Source organism: Rhincodon typus, chromosome 13, assembly GCF_021869965.1.
Source record: "Rhincodon typus isolate 14 chromosome 13, sRhiTyp1.1, whole genome shotgun sequence".
NCBI lineage: Eukaryota > Metazoa > Chordata > Chondrichthyes > Orectolobiformes > Rhincodontidae > Rhincodon > Rhincodon typus.
In genome coordinates, this window is record NC_063344.1 from 70,724,754 (window position 1) to 70,748,028 (window position 23,275).

General features: G+C 43.5%; 1 protein-coding gene across 2 annotated transcripts in view; it reads right to left on the reverse strand.

Annotated features, from left to right (window-relative positions):
* The window catches only part of LOC109915386 (ephrin type-B receptor 1), a 442,994-nt gene that overhangs the window by 64,503 nt on the left and 355,216 nt on the right, over nucleotides 1-23,275 (reverse strand). Inside the window, exons 7-9 of one of the 2 annotated variants that reach the window (XM_048604552.1) lie at nucleotides 15,370-15,532; nucleotides 9,626-9,734; nucleotides 8,037-8,101 (exon numbers count right to left, since the gene is read on the reverse strand). In XM_048604552.1, the coding sequence (XP_048460509.1) occupies nucleotides 8,037-8,101; nucleotides 9,626-9,734; nucleotides 15,370-15,532 (337 nt within the window). Of the gene's footprint in view, nucleotides 1-8,021; nucleotides 8,102-9,625; nucleotides 9,735-15,369; nucleotides 15,533-23,275 lie in introns of both variants that reach the window. The other variant, XM_048604551.1, reaches the window with a different exon arrangement.

Here is a 23,275-nt window from a genome sequence, read left to right on the forward strand (position 1 = left end):
CAGAGTGATCTGTTAGTGTGTACTGTTCGGCTAACACGTGGAGAAGGGAGAGATAAAGGACTTGCATTTATATGGCACCCTTCATTGCCCAAAGATGTCCCAGAAATGCTTTACAGATGAAGAAGTTATTTTTGAAATTGCAGAATGTCACTGTTGTAAAATGGGAAAGATAATAGGAAATTTGCATGCAGCAAACTCCCACAAACAGCAATGTGATAATGAACAGCGAATATGTTTTATTTGTGATGGTTGAGAAAAATATTGAAAAGTATCATGTGATATCACACGCTTGTATATACACACAGAAATACCCACACATACACACTTAGACACATGCATGTGCACACACATACACGCTTACACACATACATACATATTGAACAGGATTATGTAATGTTACACATACACACACTTTCATGCACACGCACACATCCATGGCTATATTGTACAAGTAAACAGTGTATGGAGAGGAAATATGCATATCCTGGAGCTGATTCTCTGAGAGGGAGCAAGTTGGGATTGCATGTATGAAGCCTGGGTCTGTGTGAAATGGTAGGTTTCTCTGTGTCACCAATGGTTACATCAGGAGTACAGTTAGTAAGAACCCACGCATTTTGACAGTCCCTTCACGGCTGCCTTTCAAATGTAAACAGTCATAGAGTCATAGAGATGTACAGCACAGAAACAGACCCTTTGGTCCAACTTGTCCATGCTGACCAGATATCCTAAATTAATCTAGTCCCATTTGCCAGAATTTGGCCCATATCCCTCTAAACCCTTCCTATTCATGGACCCATCCAGATGCCTTTTAAATGTTGTAATTGTACCAGCCTCCAACACTTCATCTGGCAGGTTGTTCCATACACACACCACTCTCTGTGTGAAAACATTTTTCCTCTGGTCCTGTTTAAATCTTTCCTCTCTCTCCTTAAACCTATGCCCTCTATTGTGGACTCCCCTACCCTGGAAAAAAGACCTTCGCTATTTACCCTATCTATGCCCCTCTTGATTTTATGAACCTCTATAAGTTCACCCCTCAGCCTCCAAAGCTCCAAGGAAAATAGCCCCAGCCAATTCAGCGTCTCTTTATAGCTCAAACCCTCCAACTCTGGCAATATCCTTGTAAATTTTTTCTGAACCCATTCAAGTTTCACAGCATCTTCCCTACAGCAGGGAGACCAGAATTGAATGCAGTATTCTAAAAGTGGCCTCACCAATGTCCTCTACAGCTGTAACACGACGTCCCAACTCTTATATTCAATGCACTGACCAATAAAGCCAAATCTACCAAATGCCTTCTTCACCACCTTGTCTACCTGCGACTCCACTTTCTATGCACCTATGGAACTATGCACTAGCTCTCTTTATCCGGCAACACTCCCCAGGGCCCTACCATTAACTATATAAGTCCTGCCCTGGTTTGCCTTATCAAAATGCAACACCTCACTTTTATCAAAGTAAACTCCATCTGCCACTCTTCAGCCCATTGGCCCATTTGATCAAGGTCCCATTGTACGCTGAGATTACCTTCTTCCATGTTCATTACACCACCAAGTTTGGTATCATCTGCAAACTTACTAACCATACCTCTTATATTCACATCCAAATCTTTTGTATAAATGATGAAAACCAGTGGGCCCAGCACCGACCCTTGACCCTGATGGTGACAGGCCTCCAGTCTGGGGAAAAAAGCCCTCTACCACAACCTTTGGTTTCCTACCTTCAAGCCAAACTTGTATCTAATTGCCTAGTTCTCCTTGGATCCCATATGATCTAACGTTCCTACCTAGTGTACCATGTAGAACGTTGTTGAATGCCTTGCTCAAGTCCATACAGACAACATCCACCACTCTGCCTTCATCAATCTAGTTTGTCACCTCTTCAAAAGACTCAATTGAGTTTGTGAGACATGACTTCCCACACACAAAGTAATGTTGACTATCCCTCATCAGTCCTTGCATTTCTAAATGCATGTAAATCCTGTGCCTCAGAATCCCCTCCAACAACTTATCCCCACTGACATCAGGCTCACTGGTCTTTAGTTCCCTGGCTTTTCCTTACCACCTTCCTTAAATAATGGCACCACATCGGCCACCCTCTACAGTCTTCGGCATCTCACCCGTGACTGGTGATCATGCTCACCAAGGATTTCTCTTCCCTAGACTCCCACAAACATCTGGGATATACCCGCTATCAAGGCAAAGTTCTAAAACTTGAAGCTAACAGAGAAATTCAGTTTCCTAAAAAATATTCAGGCTGTTTGAAGACTGATTGGGGAGGGGTAGAAACAATGAATAAGGAAGAAGTGTTGGAATTCCTAATGCACAGGAAGTAAAGAGGAGTGTGGTCACAATGTGAAGCTATCTGCCTGTCCTTTGGTGACTGCAGTGGGGGCTGAAGGCGAGGCCTACCTTGCGTGGCTCTCCAGAAGGCCTGGTCTGGGGGAGAACCAGTAGAACATGGTGAACAATGTGCACACTAAGGAATTTGATAAAGTAGTATTTACCAATAGGGCTGACTAGCAGGTCATTAACAAAGTTTTCAGCCAACTAAGCAAGAGCTGGACTGAAAATTTGTCCTACATTTGCCGCTAGCCCATCCCAAGCTCTCACACAACCTCACTTTGTATCTTCTCACCATAGCAGCACGAATGTGGGGCTAAATTGCGATATGTGCTACATGCCAAATGGGCTTACTGCAAATCAAGGATGGGCAGGCAGCTGTGTCTGCACCTCTACCATGTCAGATGGGAAGATCTTTGTTGCTTGCTGTTCGCCAACCATATATTCCCAGTTCGGACCTTTCCCTGACATCACATGCTGTTTCCAGGGAAATCCATGTGTTGCTCCCAGCTTGAAGGGAACTGTGTGCACTTCGCTCCTCCCCTTCAGTTGAGATGGGTGGGATTCATCAGGCTGGGTGTCCCATTCTCAGTACCTGATTCCTGCCCCGGGTTTGAGTTGTAACACTCTATCCTTCTCTTTCTCCTCCCAACATGAGAAGGTCATTGACACCTCCACAGAACTACCGACAACAATTTGAAGGTTAAACAGTCTTGAAGGCTGTGAGATGGACACACTGCCTGATGCCAGGACCCATCCTCCAGTAAATGACAGAGTGGGCTGGGTGCACATTAGCCTGATAAACCCCCTTGCCCAATACCACCTTGGCAGCATTGCTCAATGGAAGTGTCCTGAGAAGCAAAATCAAACTGAAAAAGCAAACAGCAGCAGCTTTGAATCAGTGAGTAATGCAATTAGAGCAAAGTGCTGAGAGTGAGCTGTCAGCAACAACGATGTAAAGTGTGCTGAAGCTGTGCGGACCACGCATAAATCAGCTCTCCTGTCTCTTTAGCACAGCAATTTGGAGGTTCTGCGTTGCATTAAGGCTCTATATAATGGCTCACCATATTTCAGAATTCCCTGACACGTCCGTGTAAACTGAGATTATGCAGGAATATATTCAATCTCGAGCTGTGACAATGTTTATTTTGATATATCTTCAGATGAGTGCGATTAGCCAGCTGGCACCATCTGGGAGTTTAACAACTTCCCATTAACAGGGTGTTGTGTAAACATCAGTGCCATATAAGCTGTTAGATGCATTACCATTTACTGCTGGTAACAGACTCCTCCTAATTTACTCTGCACAAAACATGCACTTGTATATCCTTGTAAGACACTGCTGTCCATCTGTGGCATTACTGCACTTGTGCCTGGTGCTTGTTCCGTGTAGATCACCAATCAATTAGCAACACACACCTCTGTTTCCAAACAGGTCTCTTTAACCATCTACACCAATCCCAAGAGCAGCGAGAAATTTTGAATTATACAGAGGGTGGGAATTTCAGCACTGAAAATTCACTGATGTTGGGATTACGACTGGGTTAGCAGTTTGCTGGAGGGGTAATGATTTACGGGGAGGTAGCTGATTAACAGGCCACCAGCTTGTGTGCTATGCTTTTTGGAACAGTGGATGGCTTCTGGAGGTGGACTGCCCTCCACAATGCAGGCCAACAGTTCCCACTATGAAATCACTGGGGGCACTGCTGAGAGACAGCCTGAAGGTGCCTCCCATTACTAAGTGGAAAATAACGTGCATGTGACCATCCATCTTCGCTGTTAAAATGCTCAGTGGGTAAGGCAACGATATGGTTCTGGCAGCAATCCTTCCATTTGTTGGTCAGCTCCTCAACAATCTTAGAATTTCTCAGGTTCTGATGGTACGGTGGGGAACCGCATCCCCTCAGTTGTTGGGGAAGGAATTGGGGGCCCAATGTATACTACACGCAATATTTCAACCCGGTCCAAAAAAGGCTTAACTGTCCTTTTAGATGCCCTCATTGGCCACTCACACCAACCCTCATCAATCTCCCTCCAACAACACAGGAAGATTCAAGTCAGAAATAACAACATGGGCACTGGCTGTGTCCACCGGTGTGTGTCGTTTTTTAAGTTCCATATGGTCACAATCCAGGTCTGAAATTTTCCCTACCCTCAGATCTTTCTATTCCATTTTCCTTTAACTCCTGGAGTAACTCAGTATTAAGCATTGGCTCAGCTACAAACACACAGAGTATCCACAACTCTAAAACCCCAAAGGGAAAGAGTTTTCTCGTATTGGTCACCCTTCATAAATCTCAGATATGTATTCACAATTTAGAGTCACAGAGTCATACAGCATGGAAACAGACCCTTTGGTTCAACTCATCCATGCCAACCAAATTTCCCGAACTAAACTACTCCCACTTGCCTGCATTTGGCCCATATACCTCTAAGCCTTTCCTATTGATGTACCTGTCCAAATATATTTTAAATATCATAACTGTACCTGCATCTACCACTTCCTCTGGCAGTTCACTCCACATATGAACCAACTTGTGTGTGAAAAGGTTGCCCCTCAGGTCCCTTTTAAATCTCCTCTCACCTTAAAAATACACCTCCTAGTTTTGGATTCCCCCATCCTAGGAAAAAGACCTTTGTTTTTCACTTTATCTACTTCCCTCATGATTTTATAAACCTCAGCATGGTCACCCCTCAACCTCCTAAACCTCAGTGAGAAAAGTCCGAGCCTATTCAGCCTCTCCTTATAACTCAGACCCTCCAGTCCCAGCGATATCCCGGTAATCTTTTCTGAACCCTCTCCAAATTAATGATATCTTTCCTGTAGCAGGGGGACCAGAACTGTATCCAGTACTCCAAAAGTGGCCTCACATGTCTGGTACAACCTCAACATGACATCCCAATTCATGACTCACTGGACTGATCAATCAAGGCAAGCATGCTAAACGCCTTCTAAAACACGCTGCCTACCTGATACGCAACTTTCAAAGAACTATGTATCTGAACCCCTCGGTCTCTCTGTTCGACAGGACTACCCAGAGCCCTACCATTAACTGTTTAAGTCCTGCCCTTGATCGTTTTACCAAAATGCAATACCTTGCATCCATCCAAATTAAACTCCACCTGCCACTCCTCAGCCCACTGGCCCAATTGATCAAGATCCCTTTATAATCTTAGATAACCTTCTACACTATTGACTATACCTCCACTTGTGGTGTCATTTGCAGACTTATTAACCAAGCCTCCTAAATTTTCATCCAAATTGTTTATATAAATGACAAACAACAGTGGACTCAGCACTGTTCCCTGCTGTTGGTCATAGGCCTCCAGTCTGAAAAACAACCCTCCACTACCGCCCTCTGTCTCTTACTGTTAAGCCAATTTTGCAGCCAACTGGTAAACTCACCCTGAATCCCATGTGATCTAACATTACTAATCAATCTACCATGCGGAATCTTGTCAAAGGCTTTACTTTCATTCATGTAGACAACATCTGTTGCTCTGCCCTCATCAATCTTTTTGGTTACGTCTTCAAAAAAAAACTGAATCAAGTTTGTGAAACACTATCCCTAATCAGTCCTTGCCTCTTCAAATATATAATCCCATCCTTCGTAAATCCCCTCCAACAACCTACCCACCACTGATGTCTGACTCACAGGTCTACAGTTCCCAGGCTTCTTCTTACAGACTTTCTTAAATGAAGACACACTAGCCACCCTACAGTCCTCCCTCACTCACTGGAGCTATTCCCATTCTGCTCTGTTCGAGCTCTACATAGTTTTAAAATTCTTTATCAAACCACTCTTGCCGTAGATCTATTCCCATTAAAAATAGTTCCAAATTTTACTTCGCTTTTTTCAGTATAAACACATGCAATGTTAAATATCTGCTGTTCCTTTCTGCCATGACAATGTAACTGAGTGGAATATAGGGGCCTTCTGGACTATAGGAGGCCATTCAGCCCTACGGAACTGTTCTCCTCTTCTTAGATTGCCACCTATTGGTAGCTCAATTCCATTTGGCCACCTTTGCTCATACCTTGGAAGAATAGTAAACTGAGGAGGACAGTGTGTAACTCCCAAAAGGAAGTTGACAAGTTGGTCGAGTCGATGGACAGGTGGCAGATCAATTTCAATGCAGAGAAGCGGGAGGTATGCACTTTGGTAGAACAAACATTGAAAGACAATATAAAATAGGGGGTACAATTCTAAAGAGGGAGCAGGAGCAGAATGACTGGGTGTACTTGTGCACAGATCATTGAAGTTGACAGGACAGGTGGAGAGCAGTTAATAAAGCATACAGTGTTATTATTAGGACATACAATGAAGAGCAACGAGGTGATGTTCAACTGTATAGGACACTTGTTAGACCCCAGCTGGTGTATTGTGTACAGTTCTATTGTAGGGAGTATGTGAACACATTGGAGTGTGCAAAAGCAGTTTGCAACAAAAATGATTCCAGCATAAGAAACTTCAGTGATGAGGATAGATTTAAGCAGTTGGGACTGTTCTCTCTGGGGAGAAAGAGGTTGAGAGGAAACACAATCGAGGTTTTCTAGGTCACGAGCAGGCTGGATAGAATAGATAGAGAGAAGCCGTTCCCGCTCGTACAAAGAAAAAGAACGAGAAGGCATAAATATAAAGTGGTGTGGAAATGAAGCAAGGGTGATGTGAGAAAAAAACATTTTCAAACAGCGAGTATTTGGGGTATGGAATGTACTGTCTGGGAATGTGGTGAAGGTTGTTCCAATTTAGGCATTCAAGAGGGCATTGGATGGTTACTTGGATACAAATGGAGTGCAGGGATATGGGAAAAGGCAGGAGATTGGCACTAGGTAACAGAGCCAGTGCAGAAACAATGGGCTGAGCGGCCTCTTCCTTCACTGAAATAAATTCTGCGTTCTCTCGATGGCCTTACCTGACATCCAACACCCTCTTGCAAACACCAACTGCACCAGAATTCACACAGCCTTTCCGATAAAGATCCAAATTTCCACTATGCTTTATTTCAGTTCTGAATAGCCAACTTGAAGCCAGCATTCCATTTGCTTACTGGCTTTTTCCTGCACATATCAACTAAATTTTAATCCTTCCTATACTTGGACTCCCAAATCTTTATCGTTCTTTTGCAGCCCAAAACTTCGCATCATTTGGAAAACACTTTGAGTTGTCTTTCTTTTCCAAATTAAACTACCTTTGCTTATCATTTTTCCAACTCATTTAATGGGCCTGTGTTCTTTTGCAACTCTTCACTCCTGTCTATAGCACCCATTGTTCATTCTTTGAAATCACCCATTGTTTACGATTTCCCAAGAACTCTGCTTCCCATTTACTGAAAGTGGTGAACATTTGCTTCACGAACAACATTGTTGTAAGATCCCACCTTGTTCACTCATGTCCTTCAGGGATGGAAATCTGTCATCATTACCCAGACTGGCTCACATGTGACTCCAGACCCAACAGCAATGGGCTTGATATTTAACTACCCCCTTTGACGCTTAGTGATGGGCAACAAATCCTGACCTAGTTAGTAACGCCCACATCACATGAATAAATAATAGAGAAAATAATCGAGACAATCCAACAATTCCATGGTCACTTTTACTGATTTGTATTGAAGATGAATTCTAATTTTCAGACAGCGGTGTTAGAATTGGTACTGCAGTCTGGTAGAGCTCACCTTGAGCAGACTCACCTCGCCCTGTGCTGTAATGCTGAAGATTATCACTGTATGCTGCTTCTTTTCCATAGGCTCGTTTCCTGTCACAGAGAGAAACACAAACTCGTAATTACTCTCCAATACAGAAGCATTACATTGTGAGGAGAGCTCGACATCATAAGATTCATGACAAAATCAAAAAGGAACATAAAATATTTCAAGTTCCATCTGTACTGTTAAATTCTGCTGGCCTTGCTTTTCAAGTAGCAATGAAAGGACAAACATAACTGACCGATTGGCAATAAATCTATCTTTCCTATAGCGATACCTAGAAACAACAGGATGCCATTCAGCCCCTCAAATCTGTTTCACTATTTGTTGAGATCATGGCCAATGTGCAGCTCAATTTCTTCCATTCATCTGAGCTCTATAAAAATTTCCAGCAAAACACTACCAATCCCAGCCTTGAAGATCTCCATTGACCATTAGCAATCACAATCAAATTGGGATAAGTGTAATGAGATACTTCTTCATCTCACTCCTGAGATTTACAGCTTTTCTGTAGATATCCTATCAAAAAAATTTAAGATTTAAATGCTCCACTGGTTTGCCCCTCAGTACCTCTTACACAATCATAGAGCCGTACATCACGGAAACAGACCCTTTGGTCCAACTCATGCATGCCGACCAGATATCCTAAATTAATCTAGTCCCATTCGCCAGCATTTGGCCTCTATCCCTCTAAATCTTTCCTGTTTATATACCCATCCAGATGCCTTTTAAATATTGTAATTGTACAAACCTCCAGCACTTGCCCTGGCAGCTCATTCCATACATACACCACATTCTGTGTGAAAAAGTTGCCCTTAAGTTTCCCTTTTAAATCTTTCCCCTCTCACCCTAAACCTATGCCCTCTAGTTTTGGACTCCCCCACTTCAGGGAAAAGACCTTGGATATTCACTCTATCCATGCCCCTCATGATTTTATAATTTCTATAAGGTCACCCCTCAGCCTCCGACACTCTGGGAAAATAACCCCAGCCCATTCAGCTTCTCTCTACAGCTCAAACCATCCAACCCTGGCAACGTCCTTGTAAACCTTTTCTGAACCCTTTCAAGTCTCACAACATCTTTCCTATGGCAGGTGAATACTATCTATCCCCCTCCATTTTAACTCATTTAACCCTCAGATAATTCTGGTTCACCTGTGCCGCACCCTCTCTGATGCTAAGATATCCCTTCTGAAATGTTAACACTGAACAGACACAACAGGTGTAGACCATCCGACTGAAGGATAACTTCCACCTATTGGTATCTTGAGCTAAACGCCCCTTGCTTTAGATTCGCCCATTCAGAGGACATAATGGGAAATTATAAATCCACAAAGGTGATTGGAAAATCTCTACTCAACAGAATTAAGATCATTAGGAACCTTCTCCTCACCAGCCTCTGACTGTGTAAACAAGAACATGAAGACTCATTCCCTCAACAGCGAGGATGTCCTTTTATGACCAGATTACAAATATTATTCCATTCCTGATGGTTAATGAATGAAGAAAAAAAAACACAGCCTGCTCTCTAGGTGTTTTACTGGGGAATAAAGTGCGATGTGTTTCCATAATGACCTGCTGCAGACGATGGAGACAGCCACCAGCGAGACAATGAAGACCACTCCCGCAGCTGCTGATCCTGCAATCAGCGGCAACTGCTCCCTCAGCTCAGAGTTATAGTCATCTAAAAGGGGTGAAAGAAAATGTAGCAATGTCAGGAACGTCATCAACAATCATTACAGCAACAAGTGAGGCCACTAAAGTAAGATCTTTACAATCAGGCTGAAAGCTCCAATACTAACACTTCAGCTCCGCTGTGCCTGTGCTGCTTAAGGTTAATATGAAATTCATGTCAAATGCACTTTGGCTGTATTAAACCCACAATCTTCCAGCCTTTTACAAAGCATATTTCCTTCCCGTTGCTGCTTTTGCTTTCAGGTTTCAGCTTAAAGTACCTTGTAATCGAGTTTGTTTAACTCATTGTGCACTTTGTTTCAATTCCTGTGAATTAAGTACCTGCTCGCTGAGATGGGTTGATGAAAATTGATTCTTGAAAGCAGGAGCATGTTTTCAAGAAGGTCATGTGAGGCCTGCATTCTGACCGTACAGAATTCGGGCAAGAAAGGAGAACTGGGATGGCCACAAAGTGTCATCGGAGCAGGATCTGGCAGTGGTCAGGAAGTATAACCTGTAAAAGGCTGAGAGCCATAGTCTTCAGTCAATCTTCTTCAGGACACAAATCTAAATAGGAATAAGGCCCTTACTGGGTGAGGCAACATGGACCTGTTGTATTTTAACATCTAAATAATGGTTTAGGATTCAATTCAGTTGCAGTTTCTGAGAAGTGGCTATTATCTCTGAGGAATAATGTTTAACTATCAGTTCTTATCTCTGGAGACAGAAAGCTATGTTTTTTTTTAAAGAGTTGCAGGTGGGACTTTATTTGTTCACACTAAAGAAAAGGACTGAGGTGCGATGCCAATCTTTGCTTAGCTTCAGGTTACCAGATTGTAGTTCAAGCTGTCAGTCAGTTATATGGATCAGAGAAATAGCTACAAGTTAACCAATATCCATGCCAATAGCTTTGGACTGCACCAACAGGAAACAGTTTGGTCATGTTTTTTACGAATATGAGCAATGACTTGGAAAGTCTTTGTTGAACAATCTTGCTTTGGTATTGGAAGTTCTTCAGTTTAATATCTTCCAGTTCTGCAGCAGGTGAGAATATACAGCTCACACACTGTCTACAGCAGGGGGCAAGACCATCCCCCACCATTGCCTTCACAGTATCACAAAGCTAATTTTGGTTCTGACAAGGATCAACGCACGCAGAGAGTCCTAGTTGGAATATTGCAGGCAGGGGGGCAAATGAATGTAAATGGTGGATAACCAGGAGTTGTAGGCCCTCAAATTCTTGACCATTATTTTCTCTAAGTCTTGCTTATCACTGGAGGCAAATCAGTCCGTACATTAGTGAAACACACACAACTATACAATGTATGCTAAAATCTCCCATCACAGTTGAAAAATAAGGCACTGTGTAATCACCTGGTACATGTTGGTCACCACGATGGTAACAACTGACATGACTCAACATGTGAATGGTAGCATTGCCAACCTGGCTTAATCGTGTGAGAAAATAAACTAAATTCAAAGAGAAATGTCCATAACAATGGAGCAAAAACTACTCGGAGCCAAATGGTGTTGAAATGATTGCATAAGCTCAAGTTCAGAACATTGTTTAATCATGAGTAATCTTTGCATCTAAAGTAAAAGTCTAACAGTTACTTCCACAGACACAGCATGAATATCTGTTGATAGCGTGTATGTTTTCTACAATGGACTGAGATTGAAATGATCAGGAAGAAATTGACCTTGGATTGTACATCACTTCCTCCAGGGCCAGGACTCCACCAGCAGCATCAAGACAGCTGCTCATGGTCATATTTTCTCTCTGAGGATCGTCGCTGCACAGAAATCGGCTGCTGCTTTACCTACGTCATAATGTGTTTTTTAAAAAAAACACTTCATTGGCTGCTTTGCTAAATCCTGGCATCAAGAAAAGTGTAAAGTAAGACTACTTGCTCTTTACTATCATCTTTGCTCTGGAAGTAGGCTTTGATGATTACTGAAGAGTTTAAAGGATTTCCGCTGACAATAGAAGGACAGTCCAGTGGTCAGTACAGCCAATGAAACTTGCATGAATTAACTGCACCCCTCCCAGAAGTACTTTGTCTCAATTCCAGGATAAATGGGTAACACGGTGGCTCAGTGGTTAGCACTGCTGCCTCATACTGCCAGGGACCCAGGTTCAATTCCAATCTTGGGTGACTGTTTGTATGGAGTTGCATGTTGTCTGCATGGGTTTCCTCCCACGACCCAAAGGTGTGCAGGGTTAGGTGGAATGGCCACGCTAAATTGTCCACAGTCCCTAAGGATATGCAGGCTAATGGGAAATGCAGGGTTACAGGGATAGGATGTGGGGGTGTGTCTGGAATGGGATGCTCTTCAGATGGCTGGTGTGGACTCAATGGGCTGAATGGCCTGCTTCCATACTGTAGAGATTCTATGAAAAGCACCAGATAGAAGGACTGACTACAGATGCATTTGAAAGCACCTGCTGCCTCATTACTCTGTTACAATTCTTGATGGCCACTGAGGAGCTTAATCTGGCTCGGTGGGCTCATCTCCTATGTGCTGGGAGTATTACATTGAGGAGAAGGAGCTAACCGTGCAGATTAAATTCTCTTTCTGTATATTGCTGATGTTTGATTTGTCCTTGCTTGGAATTGAATAAATTGATTTCTTTTCCATATTTTGCAATCTGTCATTTACCTGTTTGCCTGCACATATAGCCTGTAGCTTTCAATCGCTTGCCATACAATCTCAGTTGATGATTTTCACCCCTGTTTATATATTAACATGCTGCAGGCTCCCCTTCAATGAATACGTTTATTCTATTTTACTGCAAGGAAGGTACACCAATTTTTCACTTTCCTCCGACATCCAATAATCTTGAATTTTTCAGTCAATAATAAGAATCTGAGTGAATAAAATGATGAATCTCCTGTCTCTGTGCATTGCAGGCGAGATGGAAAAATGGTGCAGCATCACGGTAATCAGTTTAGCTACACAGAAAGAAAATCCATTTCAGCTAATGTACAACCCTGATATCCATGTTGTGACCAGACAGTAACCCTCTGGGCTTCCAAGGTCATGTGGGTACTTAGGTTTGCTGCTGAACAATTTCAATCTGCCAACGCATCACGCTGAACTTTTCATAGGTGGGAGAAGAGGGAGAAACAGGAAATCAGGTCAGACAGGAGCAGAAAAAGCCATACCTTAGAAGACATGGTAACTTGCCCATCTTTCCCCCCACTGAATGAAGTCCATGCAGAAAGATTTCTCTTTGCCTGATCATTGTTCAGGGCATGAAGACCAAAACTGACTGCAGTGCCTTAAAGCTCAATAAAGTGAGAAAACGAGTATGTGCGGTTATAGAAAAGGTCACGTACCTCTTGAAAAATAAAAATCTACCTGGATGGATTAAGAAGACTAGGGATCTGGGAATACAATGCACAAATCTCTGAAAGTAGTGACATTACAGAAGGAAAGAACTATAAGGTTGGCAAATGAGACTGGTCCGACGAATCGTATATACATCAAAGAGTACCACCAGGGAGTTAATTTCCCAACTTGACTGGTCTTTATCCTGCTCTGGGATAGGTTGGCAAGGCTACAGGAAAACCAGACTGCACAAAGTGGCTTATTCCTAGCTAAACAATTGCAAAATTCGAGAATGCATGTTAAACTTTTATCAAATTTTGGTTGGGCCACATTTAAATTGAACAGTTCTACTCATTGTGGTATAAAAAGTGTATAGAGGCTCTGGAGAAGGTGCAACAAAGACTTACACGGTATCAGGAAAGGAGTGAAAGGTTGGGTCTCTTTTCTTCAAGGGTTGATTCTGAGAGATGATCTCATGCATGTCTTTAAAACTATGAAATGTTTTCACACAGTCGAAAAAGAAAATACTTTCTTTTGTCAGGAAGATCATTACTGAAGGCCATTATTATAATATAGTCACCAAGAAATCCAATAGGGAACCAGAAAGGAAGTAAAATTGCATTTATCGAGATCTTTTCTTATTCATTGGATCCTCAAGGTGCTTTACAGACAATCTAGTACGCTTTATAGTTATTGTTATAATGTAGGAAATATAGCAACAAATTTGTTCACAGCAAACTTTCACAAGCAGCATTGTGAGAGTGACCACAATCTGCTTTTTGGAATGATGATTGAGGAATGAATATAGGTGAAGGTACTGGAGATAACTTCAAAATTAATCCACAGGATCTTTGACATGAACCAGAGAATGCTGATAGGGAACTTCAGCTGAAAGGTAGCACCCCTTAGCTGCAGCATCCCTCAGAACTTGCACTGGAGAGGAATTTAAATTCGGAATCTTTGAAATCAGAAGTGAGAGTGCGACCAGCCGAGCCACCTCTGACACTTGTAACTCACTGTCAGGGAGTGGTTAAGGTACATGCAGTTAAGGTGAGGTTAGGTAAGCGTATTAGGGAGCAAAGAATGCTGATAAGATTAAAGGGGGCACTGCAGCATTGGTGAGTTGGGCCAAATGGCCTATTTCTGCACAGTACATTGTACATAAGTCTATGTAAATGGTCTTCTGATAGGCCAGCATTATACTGTGGTATTACACAGTGCTGACTTGTATACATGCGCACAAAGCCATTTGCAAGAATTGATCTAAACTTTTAATTGATAAGTCCGGTTTATCATCAGAGATCCTTTCAAAAGTTTGTAAAAGGCATAATGGCCTTGAGCAAGTCAAAATAAGAGAGTGGCAATAGCTTGGTTCATTCCTGATCAGTGGGTGACGCCAGCCACTGTTTAAGCCCACCACGAGTGGGATTCTGCAAAGTTATCGATTGGATTGTAAGTAGTTCACTTTTGTACAAACACATTGTTGAATCAGATTGCGATGTTGGTATAAAAGCACAACACTGTGGACGCTGAAGGTCTAACATAAAACCTGAATGTGCTGGAGAAACTCAGCATCTGTGGAGAGACAAACAGAGTTATCGCTTCATGTCCAGTGTGACTCTTTTTGGGACCTCATTGTGAATTGTAGCCTCCCACAAGAGCTCAGTCTAAAACCCAGACCAACAGTTCAGTGCAATACTGTGAGAGTGGCTCAATGAGGTGATGACTGTCAGCTCAAAGAAAATAAAACTCCTCGTGTGCCCAGGCAAATGTAAATACATGCTGCTGAAGAGAAGCTGGAGAAAATGGGACAGGCTATTGTAATGGTGATGAAGATCAATATTCCCATACGAATTCCCAGTTTCAGATCAAAAAAAAAGTCAGAAATGACCCCTGAGGCTATCTAGGTGATTCCTCTTTGAGACGACAGCTCTCTGTTTAATTTGATAGGAGGGCTGCCAACAATCAGGCCACTTGGCTACCTACATCCCCCTCTGTCTGCAAAGTGCCAACTCAGGAGAAGAGATTAATCATCGGTGCTGTCCTGGACAGCATTTCAGCGCAGCTGCTCGGAGATTCCAGTCCTTGCCTAGCCTGAGCTCCTGCTCCCATCTTACCGCACTTCCAAGAGCTTGGCGCGTTTGTGAAAACCTGGGAATCCTGAAAGCAGAAGTGATTTTGTTTTCCTTCCTGCCTCCCCGTGCTCTGGGAAGATGGATACTAACACGGTTTTGACTCCTGTGGTCATTTAGGAGTTTTGCCATTCTTGTTAATCCGTTCCCCTCAGCAGCACCCTTCCCTGCCAAGCTTACCATCTGTCAGCGTTTGGAAGCACATTTTGCCGCTGTACTTTCCGAAACCAGCCACGGTTCTGGCTCGCACCTGTACCACGTACACAATGCCAGGTCGCAGGCCATCGATTCGAGCTGTGTTTGTCAGGCTCTTCACCACTGAAGAATTGTACTCATTCTGATCCTGAAAAACAATGTTAATTTCGTCCATGTTTTTAAACCGAAGAATCATTTAAGAAGTAGATCAATCAGCACATTGTACCTGTGGCCCTTCGAAAAAAACTGTGTCCCATGCCCTTAGGGCCATAAGATGTAGAAGCAGAAGTAGGCCATTCAGCCCATCAAGTCTGATCCATCATTCAATAAGGTCATGGCTGATCTGATAATTCTCACCTTTCTGCCTTTCCCCCAGATCCCTTTATGCTCTTACTGATTAAAGATCTGTCTATCTCAAGCTCAGATATACTTAACAACCCAACCTCGACTGCCCTCTGTAGTAAATAATTCCCTGGATTCACTTCCATCTGAGGGAAGTGTGGCACAATGGTTAGCATTGCTGCCTCACAGTGCCAGGAACCTGGGTTTGATTCCAACCTCAGGCGACTGTCTGCGTGGAGTTTGCACATTCTCCCTGTGTCTATGTGGATTTCCTCTGGGTGCTCTGGTTTCCTCCCACAGTCCAAAGCTGTGCAGGCTAGATAGATTATCCATGGAAAATGCAGGTTTACAGGAATGGGGTGGGTTTGGGTGGGATGCTCTTCAGAGGGTCAGTGTGGGATAAATGGCCTGCTTCCACACTGTAGGGATTTTGTATTTCTAGAAGAAATTTCTTCTCATCTCTGCCTTAACTGTGCAGCCCCTTACACCAGAGAGAATCACCCACAAAGGGAAACAAGCTTTCTGCATCTACTCTGTCAGGTCCACAAAGAATCTTGTATGTTTCAATACAGTCACCTCTCATTCTTCTATATTCCAACAGGTATAGGCCAAACACACAGAACCTTTCCTCATAAGACAGCTTCTCCATATCTGGGATAACAAGGTGTAGAGCTGGATGAACACAGCAGGCCAAGCAGCATCATAAGAGCAGGAAGGCTGACGCTTCGGGCCTAGACCCTTCATCAAATGAAGGATCTAGGCCCGAAACGTCAGCCTTCCTGCTCCTACGAGCATTTCTGATGAAGGGTCTAGGCCCGAAACGTCAGCTTTCCTGCTCCTCATATGCTGCTTGGCCTGCTGTGTTCATCCAGCTCTACACCTTGTTATCTCAGATTCTCCAGCATCTGCAGTTCCTACTATCTCCATATCTGGTATGCCCTTGCCCCATAACCCGTACACATTTCTCCTTCTCCAGCACTAAGTAAATTCCTTTTTGCAAATTATTGTTGAATCTGTTTCCATCTCCATTTCAGGCAATACATTCCACAACAACTGACCACGTTAAAGAAGTTCTTTTTAAGTGTACCTTGATTCTTCTATAAATTAGTTGAAATGCTTGTTCTCTGATTACTGTGCCAGCTTTATTGCTGAGCTTCTCTCCATCAGATAAGATGAAGTCTCTTTTGACACCTATTTAGGGTTGCACTGGTGCAATTTTGTACTTTGATCCCTGCAGTTGTACAGAGGAAGTGTGACATTTGGCACCAATGGTACACACCAAAGCCTGAAGCTCAGAAACACAGCCAAGCAGCTGAACGGTGCTGAATTTCCAGTTTTGGCCTCAATTTTGTTGCTGAGCATCACTGCAAGTGGATCAGCAGAGTCCCATTCATTAACGCAGAGCTCTAGCTGAGAGCAGGAACACTGTCTGCTAGGACAAGAGAAGCTGGATTAACGTCAGCAAGCAGGGAGGAGGAACTCAGCCTGCTCATACAGGAAAGATGGAGCAACCATTCTGCTGGGACCAACACAAGGATCTGATGCTCTCTGATGACCCAACCAGTCATTCAGTCTGTCTTGCTTCAACCCCAGGATTGTGCAGGGAAAGGTTCTCAACAGGAGTGGAGGGCAGGTGTTTGTGAGTTTACCAGTGCATTCAGAATAGGGAGAGGCTTCTATTGATAGTTCACGTCTGCAGATGCAGCTGAGGCACTGGCTAGAAAACAAATGCTTGCATTTATGTAGCTTCGCTCCTAACCTCAGGCTAATCCCAGAGCACTTCATGATTAATGAGGAGCACTGCTGCCAATTTGCAGACACCAGGTCCCACAAATAGCGAGAAGGTAAAATCAAACGATTGAAGGGTGAATGCTGACAAAGAGATTGAGATAACTACCTTGTTTGCTCTACTTCAAACAGCACTGTAGAATCTTTTCCCATCCACCTTTGTTCAGCACTAGCTCTCTTGTTTCGGTCTGGGAATCATAGGTTCAAATCTGAGTCCTGGCAGAGTCATAGAGTTGTACGGCATGGAAACAGACTCTTCTGCTGACCATATATCCTAAATTAATCTAGTCCCATTTGCCAGCATTTGGCCCTAAATACTTCCCATTAATATACCCACTCAGGTGCCTTTTAAATGTTGTAATTACACCAGCCTTCACCACTTCCTCTGGCAGCTCATTCCATTCATGCACCACTCTTTGAGTGAAAATGTTGCCCTCAGCTCCCTTTTAAATCTTTCCCCTCTCACATTAAACCTATGCCCTCTAGTTTTAGGCTCCCCTACCCTGGGAAAAAGACCTTGGCTCTTCACCCTACCTATGCTCCTCATGATTTTATAAACCTCTGTAAGGTCACCCCTCAGTCTCTGACACTCCAGGGAAAATAGCCCCAGCCTATTCAACCTCTCCCTATAGCTCAAACCCTCCAACCCCAGCAACATCTTTATAAATCTTTTCTGCACCCTTTCAAGCTTAACAATGTCTTTCCTATAGCAGGGAGACCAGAATTAAATGCAGTATTCCAAGAATGGCCTAACCAATGTCCTGCACAGTTGCAGCATGACATGCCAACTCTCATTCTCAATGCACTGGCCAATAAAAGCAAGGGTACCAAATGCGTTCTTCACCACCCTGTCAACTGTGACTCCACTTTCAAGGAACTATGAACCTTGAGCAATCATTCCAGCCCAAAGCTTCAGTGCATGTGGGGAGAGTGACACTATTAATGATGTGATTAAACACCAGCTGCCCTTTTGGTGAATGTGGTTGGAACAAAAAGACTTGATAACATTGTTCAACAAACAGCAACAACAGTTTCACGGCCAATAGTTTTGCTTCAACCAATGCCTGAACTGGATTATTGGGTAAAATAAAACATAGAACAACAGATGTTGGATATCTGAAAGCCACAGCCACAGACATTTCTGGGCTAACTCAACAGGTCAGGCCACATCCATGGCAAGAGGAAAACAGAGTTAATGTTTCATTACCCTGCTTCAGAACGGTGCTGAAGAAGCATCACTGGGCTCAAAATATTAACTCTTTTTCTCTCTACGGACGATGCCACAGCTGCTGAGTTACCCCGGGAATATCTGTTTTAGATTATCTGGCCCTCATCATATTGTTGTTTGCTGCGCCCAAATTTATTGTCGTATATTTACCAGTGCCATAGGAACAATGTGATGTTGGGGTTGGGTGATACAGTGGAGAAAAAGCTTGGACAAGGTTCCGCTGTAGGGGAGCAACGTAGTGGGTTGCATAGGCTTGTAAACAAGGAGGGCCAGTGGGCAATGAGAAGGGTTAGCTCTGAAACAGTTTTGTTCAGCATGGGAAGGGTGCAACAATGTTCCAGATGGGTGGAGAGACGGACTGGTGCTGCCTTGCCTGCTTGCCCCATTGATTGAGGGCTTATGGCTGTATCACAGTCCTGGCAAAGCCGGCACAGCCTCGCCTCCAGCGGACATGAGCATCAATCCCAGATAGCTTTGTATCCCTCCCACACTCTTGGTCTGTTCATGCCATGCTCAGTGCCCTGAACATGGGACTAGAGATCTGAATCAGGGAAGTTGTATGCTCTGCCCCTCAGGCAGTAGTGCATGCCCTGCTTCCTCCAGTCTACAGAATAGACCAGTGCCATTAAAAAGCTGTGAAGAAGGTTCTTGCTTGCACCAGTTCACACCCAGTTTGGTGCATTTTATGCAATAAGTATGCTCCAAACTTACTTCAATACAAAGTACTTTGGGATACCCCGAGGTTGTCCAAGGCTGAATAGACAGATTTTTAATTGATAATGGAATCAAGGGCTGAAGTGACAAGGCTGGAGCTGAGGATCATTAGATCAGCCATGATCTCACTGAGACTTGATGGGTCGAATGGCCTACTTCTACGCCTGTGTCTTATGGCGAAAGGAGCTATATAAATGTTAGCCCAGCATTGTGGCTCAGCTAGTCAGGCCACCTACCAAGCAAACAGGAGATTCTGTATTTAAATCTCCACCTGTGCTAGGCTGCCTAGTCACAGTCCCTGAGCTACTTCCTGGTACAGCTCCGTTGGGCTGAATGGCCTGTTTCTGTGCCGTGAATCTACATTTGTCCCTTCTTTCTCTCCCCATGGCGGAGCATGTACCATTCTGTTGAAAGGTGTAACAGCAGCGCAAACAACGCGGAGAAAATTCTGGGTCGGAATGATTAATTACACATTGGCTTCAGTTTCGGAGCAGGTTTACCTAATTAGAAACTAATTAGCTGCTAATGGCCTGATCAGTTTCTCAGGCCTGGTTTTAAATGACTGGAAGCAGAGATTGCCAGTGGCTCAGTTTGTCCACAATTCACATCGTAGGTCAATCCAGACTATCACCCGTTCTGAGGACAACAGAATGGTTTCAATTGGAATGGAGTGAGTGTATTTCTCTCTGTCCATGAACTAGTTTCTCTGCACTCCCCCTCCCCCCCTCCCCCCTCCACCTCACCATGGATAGCTGAATCCCTGATGTGCAGAATTTCCCAAAAAAACAGAAAAGGGAATTTTTCTACTATGTCTATCTGGTGTTGCTTTCCTCAGCCACGCACTCAAAATGATATGCGACTGCTGTAGTTCATGTCAGATGCAGCATTCATAAACATTGATCATTCATCAGGAGGAGACCATTTTTCCATTCTTTGCTATTCTTTCACAGGATGTAGGCATCATTGGCAGGGCCAGAATTGCTGTCTGTCTCAAACAGCCCTTGAGCTGAGGAGTTTGCCAAGCCATTTCAGAGACAGTTAAAAGTCAAAAATATTGCTTTCAGGCTGGTGTCACATGCAGCCCAGACCAGGTAAGGATGACACATCTTCGTCTCTAAAGGACATCCATGAACCAGATGGATTTTTTGCATTGACTGCCCCGTGAGTGACACTAGTTTTCAATTCCTGATCTTTCGACGCTGAATTTAAATTCCACCAGCTGCCATGGTATAAATTGAGTCCAGTGACCAACCACCTTATCCCTCCCTAAATGCCTTTTTCATCTCCTTGTCATAGCAAACCAATTTGTCTGAACTCCACCACCCCCCACCCCGCAGAACTCTGCAAATGTTTTCTCCATCAAGCATTTACCCAAAACGAAAACAGAAATTGCTAGAGAGAGCTCAACAGGTCTGGCAACATCTGCGAAGAGAAATCAGAGCTAACGTTTTGGGCCGAGTGATCCTTCCTGAGAGCCTTCCTGAGCTTTTCCAGCAATTTCGGTTTTGGTTTCTCATTTATAGCATCTGCAGTTCTTTCGGTTTTTATGAAACATTTGTTCAATTCCCGTTTGAAATTTATGTTGAAACTATTCCCAAGCTTTCAGAGGGTGCCCCAGATCATAATATCTAGTACAGACAAAGTGACTTGATTCAGCAGGAATGAAGGCACATGTACCTAAGATGCCACCAATAGAGGCAGCCACTCTAAAAACTTATTGCTGTACTTCTGTACTGCAGTACACATGACAATAAAGGATATTCTAATAAAGGATATTCTAATTCTAATTCTAGAATGGTTAGTTGTTTCTTCCCTCCGCAGCTGGTTTGAATGTCTCACTTACAGAAGTGTATGTGACAGTTCTTTTATCAATCTGAATATAAGAAGTGATCCCAGGGCATCAGAACATATCATTTCAGAAAGTGACAGGTCTGCTGTCAATTTCCTACATAGTTGGTTTCTGTTGATAATTTAAAGGATTTATTTTTGTTAGTACTTATCTAGCACTAAATATATTGAATTTTGCAGAGAACCACTTTGAATGGCTGAATTGGTTTGCGGTACTGACTACTGCTGTGCAATGTCTCATCTGGCACCAGAGTTTGTAACAGGAATAAAACTCAAGTTTGTGAAATATAAATCATGTAGATGAGAATGTGAGGGGTCAGAAGTAAGTCTGTGGAAAACACAAAGACTGGCCGAGTAGTTGGCAGTGAGGAAGAGGGTCTTATGTTACTGGAGGACATAGACGGATTGGTGAGATGAACAGATCAGTCACAGTTGGAATTTAAACCTGAAAAGTGTGGGGTGATGCACTTTGGAAGAAATGACAAGACAAGAAGGTACTCAATGAATGGCAGGGCAGTAGGAAGCTCAGAGAAACAGTGTGATCTTGGGGTGCTTATCCACAGATCCCAAAAGGGGGCAGGACAAGTCAATAAGGTAGTTAAGAAGGCATACGGGACACTTGCCTTTATCAGTCATGACATAGATTATGAGACTAGACAGGCTATTTGGGAGCTGTACAGGACTTTGGTTAGGCCACAGCTGGAGTACTGAGTGCAGTTCTGGTCACCACACTATAGGAATGATGGGATTGCACTGGAGCGGGTGCAGAGGAGATTCACCAGGATATTGCCTGGGATGGAGCTTTTCAGCGATGAAGAGAGGCTGGATAGGCTCAAGTTGTTTTCTTTAGAGCAGGGAAGGTTGAGGGTGGGGGGTGGTGTTCCTGATTGAGATGTATAAGCTTATGAGGGGTGTCTTCTTAATTCAAGGGTCAATAACAACAGGGAATAAATTTAAATTAAAAAGCAGGAGGTTTAGAGGGGATTTGAGGAAAACCTTTTATACTCAGAGGGTACTATGGGTCTGGAATGTGCTGCCTGGGAGGGTAGTTGAGGCAGGAAACCTCACAACCTTTAAAAAATACTTGGATGAGCACTTGAAATGTCATAACAATCAAAGCTATGGGCCAAGTGCTGGGAAGTGGGCTTAGTGTAGATAGGTCAGTGCAGATTTGAAAGGCCTCTTCTGTGCTGCATGACTCTATGAGTCTTTCTTTGAAGTACTGTGTTATATGGATTTAATAGCCAAATTTATTTTGCAAACAATTAAACTACCAGCCATTCCTGTACCACTCATTTCCACCAATGCTTTTTGGTGGGAGACGCAAAGTAACAAGGATCTCTGCTGCATTCAGAGTCAGTCTCGAATCTCAATGAGACTCACCATGACAGGATAAGGGCTCTATCCCTCTATCCTCAAGCTTACTGCCTGCCCCCTCGGTGTTGTGAAGCAGAGAAATCACCAGTGAGCAACATCCACTGTCAATCCAGAACTGGGATGTGCATTCTCGCGATGTGATCTTAACGGACAGAGCGGACAGGGAGACACTGATGTTTGTAACTAGACAAGCAAAAGGATGATAATTGAGTGCTCCAGGCATTTCCTCTCGCAGATGGAGCTGTACTTCTCTAATCCTGAAATCTGGCCCTCCAACTTTCTTGACAATGCGATCTTTAGATATGAACGCGGATCTGCATTTAAGAGTATCCCATCATAAACCCGCTCCAAGAAGAATGTTCCAACATGACTAAAACCTGTGAATTAGTTTTAAAAGCGCGAATCATCACTGCTACTTTAAAAGATCTCCGTCTAACTCTATCTCTCACAATCCTTGGCTCATCTCATGGAACAGGATTATATTCTGTAACCCAGCTGTCATGGCTAAGAGATAGTACGAACTGCAGATGCTGGAGAATCTGTGATAACAAGGTGTAGAGCTGGATGAACACAGCAGGCCAAGCAGCATCAGAG